This window comes from Sinocyclocheilus grahami, unplaced genomic scaffold, assembly GCF_001515645.1.
Source record: "Sinocyclocheilus grahami isolate Dianchi unplaced genomic scaffold, SAMN03320097.WGS_v1.1 scaffold26.1, whole genome shotgun sequence".
Classification (NCBI taxonomy): domain Eukaryota; kingdom Metazoa; phylum Chordata; class Actinopteri; order Cypriniformes; family Cyprinidae; genus Sinocyclocheilus; species Sinocyclocheilus grahami.
In genome coordinates this window covers 365399-373100 of record NW_015505205.1, presented here as the reverse complement: position 1 = coordinate 373100, position 7702 = coordinate 365399, and the positions used below count along the sequence as shown (strand labels likewise).

Here is a 7702-nt window from a genome sequence, read left to right as displayed (position 1 = left end):
GTGGTATTACAGTACCACGAGAGCTAAAGAGAGCAGACTGCTCCGTGCGCTTTCGAATCGCTCTCGCGGATGATCGATCTGTGCAGCGCCTCTAGTCGAACACACCGGCAAGTGCTGCAGGCTTTTTGTCTCACTGACGTGCTTTCGGTAGTGTAACGTTAGTATGAATGGACATCTGCATATGATCGGAACTCCACGCAGCTCCCGCGCTACTCTATACTGGTGGTATTACAGTACCACGAGAGCTAAAGAGAGCAGACTGCTCCGTGCGCTTTCGAATCGCTCTCGCGGATGATCGATCTGTGCCGCGCCTCTAGTCGAACACACCGGCAAGTGCTGCAGGCTTTTTGGCTCACTGACGCGGATGAGACTAACCCCTTAGGTATCGAAATTTGGTACCGAACGACGAGACGTTTTTCGAAACTTGATGGTATCGAGGCAATTCGGTCGGTGCCTAAAAAGTATCGAACTCGATACCCAGCCCTACCTGCAGTACAATTTCCTTTCTCAAAGGAAGTACTGATAGATATGCAAATAACACATAACTACTATGATAGTAATGAATTTCAAAAGACATACATTGCATGTAATTCATTGTATTATTTCTGAGATGAAGGAAAAGCTGACCTGCTCCAGAGCTTCTGCTAGGTGTTTATTCAGCTTCTGCTCTCTCTTTCGAAGTTTTTCAATGTCCCACTGCAGATCCTCCACAGCTGTTTCCATCTCAGACACTTTGGTCTCAGAACTTGTAACTTTGTCAATCAATTCATTATACTGTAGAAGCAAAGACTGGTCTTAAGGACAGCTCAGGGTACAAGATATACATCTTTAAAAATGTGATAGGCAGTTTTATACTGATGCTTAGAAAAAAGTTTTTATATACTGTACACTCCCGTTCAAAAGTTTGGGGTTGGTAAGATTTTTTTTATTAATGATTTTATAAGTCCCTTATGCTCACAAAGCCATTACTCCGATCTTTAGTGTCACATTCAGAAATCATTCAAATATGCTGACATTGAGCTTAAACATTTCTTACTATGATTCTATGTTGAAAACAGTGCAGTGTAATATTTTTATGGAAACCTAGATACATTTTAAGGAGTTTTTGATGAATAAAAAAAATAAAAGCATTTATTTTAAACAAAATCCTACTGTAACAAAGTCTTTACTTTTAATTACTTTAATACATCCTTGCAGAATAAACATTTCAATATCTTTTCAACACATACTGATACCAAACTTCTGAAAGGTAGTGCAACATTAATAAATATGAATAGAATAAAGTCAAACAAAACTAGGTAAAGAGATACCTCCAATGACATTTTGTGGTGTTTCCCTTGAAGGGAGTAAGCAAGATCTTGCAGTCGATTATGTTCCTCTAGAAGTGTGCGGTTTGTAGCAATTATCTCTCGCTGACTGTCATCCTCACAAACTGATAAGAACAAAGTGCACAAGTTTAACATTTGTTCACAAAGTGATTAAACTAAAACTTCTAGGGATGCATTTTTCTGGAATAAACAGTTTGTACTTTGAGAATCACACCAACTGAAATGATATTTTACCAGCTGACTGCACTCGGGTACACAGCTCATCGATGGTGGTATGCAGACGGTCAAATATGCAGACCATACAGGCCACGGCGCCCTTGCTGAATTGCATCCTGTCCTGTAGCTGCAGTGTGAGCTCCTCCTCACTGCTGTTATCCAGAGTAGCCAGGAAAGACTTTGCGCTCTCGCTGAGAGTTGGTGGAGGTGGAGGGGCTTAAAATAAGACAATAAACAATATGAATGTGCATGATGAAAGCTGCTATGGACAGAAAAATCTAATCTTTTCTTCAAATCTAAAATAATTTGCATATGCTTTGTTTCTTGAGTATCAGTTTTGATACTCAAGGAGGAAAAAAGAGATGCCTCAATTTTATTTAGAGGCCCAAACTGAGCAAAGATGAAATTCTGATAGATTATAAAAAAAAGTTGCTTCAGTCCAACAAGTGTTCATTCTGAAATATTACTAACAATATAAAAGTTATTCTAACATTTAGTTGATAAAAATGAGTACAAATTTCACAGCAAAAAGACATGACCTGATAGAGGACATAGTTAGAATTGTACAAAAGGCCTTTTTTTGCTAATAAATAAACTAGGCAGAGTGAGTGTGTTCTGTTTGACATTTCATGGAAATTCGGTACATACCGTGAAGGTAGCTAAGCTACTGGGTCAGATGATATAATTTCTACAGTTATGGAGTGGTCAGAAGTTAAGCAAGATGAAATAATTAACTTTGACATAACATCAGTAAGAGCATTTTTAAGCTCAATAAGCACCAACAGTAAAACTTGGTTAATAGTTGCTAAATATACGGAGTGCAGAAAGGTGTTCTCATTTTAACCTAATGACAATAGAAAATCTGAAGGGGGTTAAAAATGTTTTTAAAAGACTTAAATGATTTTAGCAAATGGCTGCAATATAACAAAGAGTGAAAAATTTAAGGGGGTCTGAATACTTTCCGTACCCACTGTATTTGTCAGAAGGCTAAAGTAAGTGCTGTGAAGGTAAAGAGAATGTGTGCAAAGAAAGACAAAGTTTGTTGGTTAATCAATTGAAAGTAGGACCTCTGAGTTCTAATTGTTTGGTTTATGATGGTCCAAGTAGGAGATTAAGTAGTAGAATAGTTGGGTATTTTGGAAGTATTTTTCACTTTGGGGAAGAGTTTGAACAAAGCTTGAGGATGTTTTTTTTGTGATAAGAGCACATCACTAACAGTAGGGGAAATAACTCTGAAAGTTTAAGGGTTTAGACGCAATGCCGACAGTAATCTCACTGTTAAATTATGATAACTGCTCAAGATGTAGCATGAGCAGAGAGAGCTAGCCTCAAAGCCAATGTGAATCTTGATTTACAGTCTAAAACCTCCAAGAAAACCTGGAATAGCTATATTTATATATTATATAAATATTTATACCATATATTTATAATAATACCTGTAAATTATATTTTGAGGAGTTGAAATCTTGCACCCTTTGTTTTTATCAGTTTGAAAAACAACAGCTGAGTGGGAAATTATAATCTTGTCTCAGACTCTGAGAAAGAACTTTTACAAAGTTCAATGACGTGTGAAATTAGTTATTTTTGAGAGATTTCTGACACCTATGGTTTTTAGTAATTAACGCTGCTAACGGGCTTTGGTCAATGCTACTAGCTATTTTTGGGATTAAAGAGGTCATATGATGCGATTTCAAGTTTTCCTTTGTCTTTGGAGTGTTACAAGCTTTTTGTGCATATATAAGATCTGTAAAGATGCAAAGATTAAAATCTCAAACCTAAAGAAATATACTCATCCACACCTTCCTAAAATGCCTCATTCAAACACGCCCCCACAGATCTATGTCACTGTGTGGGAAGAGTTACATAACACCGCCCAAATGTTTACGCAAAGAAAGAAGGGGACATTTTTTCTCGCAGTCGCCGCCATGGAAGCTGATATTCCAAATATGGTAGAGGGTGTAATATTTCCGCCACACGCTTGAGGTATTCGGCCAATCACAACACACTGGATAGCTGGCCAATCAGAGCATACCACGCTTTTCAGAACGATGAGCTTTGTAAAAATCAATGTGTTTCAGAAAGGTGGGGCAGAGAGGACTACAGACTAAAAGTCTTGCTCTCAGTTAATTTGGTTGATCTAAAATGTGACTTGGCAAATGGCAAAGAGCTAATGTCTACACGGACTTCCGTTATGCCTTTGGTGTTGTGCAGGACTTTGGAGCAGGTTGGCAGCAGAGTGGTTTTCTCACTAGGAGGTGAGACAGATGAACGCATGCTGACTAGGCAGCAGTGGTTGCCACCGCATAAACGGCAGAAATCTTCACTGCTCAGGGATGTCATTTGCGCACTGAAATACCTCACTCACAGCTCAAAGATAGAGTCAAGATGCAAATCTGTGGATTTGATTGATTCTAAATTATCAGATGATTAATAGACTTGCTTTCTTTTCTGGTCACACAGATACACAGTGTGTGTCTGTCACTAAGGCGTTTTAAAAGTGTTCAATTTTAAACAATATGGGGCAAGGGATTTTAGGAAATGTGGAAGAAGTTTACGGATATGTGGTGTCAAAACACAATTTGGCAAATCTATTCTATTTAGTTGGGAAAACCTGCACTCTCAGGGCTGTTTTGTGAATTTGTGATTTTAACTCTTTCTGAAATGCCAGGGTTATTGGGATGTTTTTGGTTATAGTTGGCAAAATTTTTGCTATCAATAGGCACTGCTGTCTTAAAGGGTAAATATTGGTTTGAGACATCATTGCCAGATGGGAATGTCAGACACTACTGATTCTGATTGGAGAACACACTTTAATGGTAAGGTACAGTATGTCAGGAAGTCTGTGGACTTCATTGGATTTTCATAGTACCAACAATGACTATCGTCATTTGAAAGAGTTAATCACACTGAAATCATATTGGCAAAACATGGAACGACAGGGCTAACATGGTAGATGTGTTTTTATTATTTCTGTGCATAATATCAGTTCTTATTAGAGATCTTGCTGAGGCAGGTGTGGACTTACTATCAGATTTTCTTCTGATACATCGAATGGTTTTAACTGTGGAACTACAAAGGTTCAAAATTCAGGCTTTACGATGCATGAAAACAGCCTCCAGAGGGAGGATGGACTTTAAATTTGTGCCAAAATAAACAGTTTTATCATTAGCTACCCCTTCAGATATAGGATATGTAGAGGTTTTAGGCAAATTTAATATGGATACAGCACATTAGACATTGTGAATTAGCTCATACTTAAAACTGAATGAGATCTGACGAAATGATGTAGGTCCAGAGTCATGAGGAAGAACCTTGTCTTTTAGTGATTTGGGGGCCAACCTCATGATGAAGATATGGCGGGTGGGGGCTACAATGATAAGCTTTCACCGGACTACAGTTCACTTGCCAGCCAAATGGTCTCTATGGGCTTTGTTTATCTATCAAAGTTATAATGGAGTCAAAATAATTCCAACAAAGTGTAAACAATCTTGTTTTTCAAAAAGAGCAGTCTGTTTTTTGTTCTCTTGTTTTTGGGTTTTCGCAGATTAATGTCTGTCGGCAACCTTCGAGAAACTCACGGAGAGGTTCAAGCCTTATCATAGAGAGGACATTGTGTGTCGACAACACGACTAACAGAATAATGGGAACTTCAGACAGAGAGATGTAACTTCGCAATCTTCAAACTCAAGTTAGTCAGACACTGTTTTAAATTTTGTGCTTTAGTTTTTAACATATAGGGGTATTTTAAGTAATATATTTGTCATACACAGTTAATCAGACCAATTATAGTTTGTTTTTTAATTATCATGCTGGAAGATGTGTTTAAACATAACATGTGATGTAGATTCAATGACTTATACATGTCTAGAATGACATAGTGATGTAATTTTGGTCAAACCTTAAGGGAATATTTCCTCAGTACATGGAATTCATAACGGAATTTGTATGCACATTTATTACAACTATCTGATTTGATTTTAACTGGTGCACTCCAACTGGCAATTCTAGTTACAAATTGATAAACCTGCCAGACAACATGAGTAAATACTAGGGCACAGAAATCCTAATGCTGAGATGCTAAAGATGACAAATGGCCAAAGGTAAAAGCACATGCAATATGAAATGTTTTTACAATGAGTTTTTGGAAAATCCAATTGTACCAAATCACAGGTTTAAACATGAAACGTGTAAAGTGATTGCAACCGAATGTTGTTCATACCTTTTAAATAATACTGGAAATGCAGTCTATAAGTTCTGCAAGAACAAGTATCTAAACTTGATTAAGGATTATGTTTGGATCAATATTCGATCAATATTAGGGCCACTTTGGAATCATTTATGTGCTTTAGTTAAGGTTTCAGGAGTATTTATCATCTTACTCTTGTACACTGACATAAGTGTGTTGATTTGCTTTGCCAGATTACTGTTAACTACAACAACAGTCAGAGACACACATTTCCCCTAACTGATGCTGGTACATGGTATGACAGAAGTGACCTGTTTTTCTGGACATGCAGAAGGGAAGAGTACGGCCTGATCACCCGAACTTTACAAAGTATGTTTTTGATAATGATTATGGAAGTTTGCTTGCCTTTAAACAGTCTATGTAATCAAATGGTTTCATATGATTAAAGGGGGGAATGAAGGATCGGAGGATCCTCAAATGCTTTGTTTTGCTTCAAGAGAGCAATCATACATTTGTGTTGTGATTTACTTTATTTTATATTCATACATTTTTAATTTATTTATAATCATTTATCATTTAATAATTTTATTATTCAATTTAATCATATAATCATTTATAATAATCATAGTCATTTATATACCCATTTCACGGACTCATTAATTGATTAGTCATTTATATTATTGTTTTTTCATTGTTGTCTTGTTCTATGTTCCATATGTGGTTTGTCTTCATGAATAAGAGATAAGAGGGAATGTTTATAGAAACTCAAGGTTTATGGGATGTTGTTGTGAATCAGTTTGGTACAATATTAATATATTATTAAAATAATAAATAATATATATATATAGTATCTCACAGAAGGGAGTACACCCCTCACATTTTTGTAAATATTTTATTATATCTTTTCATGTGACAACACTGAAGAAATTACACTTTGCTACAATGTAAAGTAGTGAGTGTACAGCTTGTATAACAGTGTAAATTTGCTGTCCCCTCAAAATAACTCAACACACAGCCATTAATGTCTAAACCGCTGGCCACAAAAGTGAGTACACCCCTAAGTGAAAATGTCCAAATTGTGAGGAGTGTACTCACTTCTGTGAGATACTGTATATATTATTTGGTATAATATAAGGCCTCACAGCTGACAATGCATATCAGGGCGAAAACCAAGCCATGAGGTCAAAGGAACTGCATACAGAGCTCAGAGACAGGATTGTATCAAGGCACAGATCTGGGGAAGGCTACAAAAAAATGTCTGATGCACTGAAGGTTCCCAAGAGCACAGTGGCTTCCATAATTCTCAAATGGAAGAAATTTGGCACAACCAGGACTCTTCCAAGAGCTGGTCGCCCAGCCAAACTAATCAATTGATGGAGAAGGGCCTTGTCTAGACTGGTGACCAAGAACCTGATGGTCACTCTAGTTGAGCTCCATGATCATATATGTAGATGGGAGAAACCTACAGAAGGACAAACATCACAGCAACACTCCACCGATCTGGGCTTTATGGCGGTGTGGCCAAACTCAATCCTCTCCTCAGTGAAGACACATGAAAACACACTTGGAATTTGCAAAACAGCACCTAAAGGACCCTCAGACTCTGAGAAACAAGATTCTCTGGTCTGATGAACCTCAATTCTAAGCATCATGTTTGAAGGAAACGAGCTCTGCTCATCACCTGCAGAGTACCATCCCAAAAGTAAAGTGTGCTGGTACAGCCTCATTGGACGCTCAGGAACTCAGACTGGGCCGAAGGTTCACCTTCCAACATGACAATGACCCTAAACACACAGCCAAGGCAACACAGGACTGGCTTAGGGCCAACTCTGTGAATTAGAGGTCGCCCGATATGAGTTTTTCTCTCGCCGATGCCGATATTCAGAAATCAGGGCAGCTGATGGCCGATACATGATGCCGATTTTTTCCGTCCGATGTTTAGCCAATCCCCCCCCCACCCCCCCCCCCCCAC

General features: G+C 37.9%; 1 protein-coding gene across 2 annotated transcripts in view; it reads right to left on the bottom strand.

The window, feature by feature from the left end:
* LOC107565773 (E3 ubiquitin-protein ligase BRE1B-like) overlaps positions 1-7702 on the bottom strand; it is a 29951-nt gene that overhangs the window by 13473 nt on the left and 8776 nt on the right. For both annotated transcript variants that reach the window (XM_016251053.1, XM_016251059.1), the window contains exons 5-7: positions 1563-1760; positions 1311-1432; positions 628-774 (exon numbers count right to left, since the gene is read on the bottom strand). In XM_016251053.1, coding sequence (XP_016106539.1) covers positions 628-774; positions 1311-1432; positions 1563-1760 — 467 coding nt within the window. The remainder of the gene's footprint in view (positions 1-627; positions 775-1310; positions 1433-1562; positions 1761-7702) is intronic.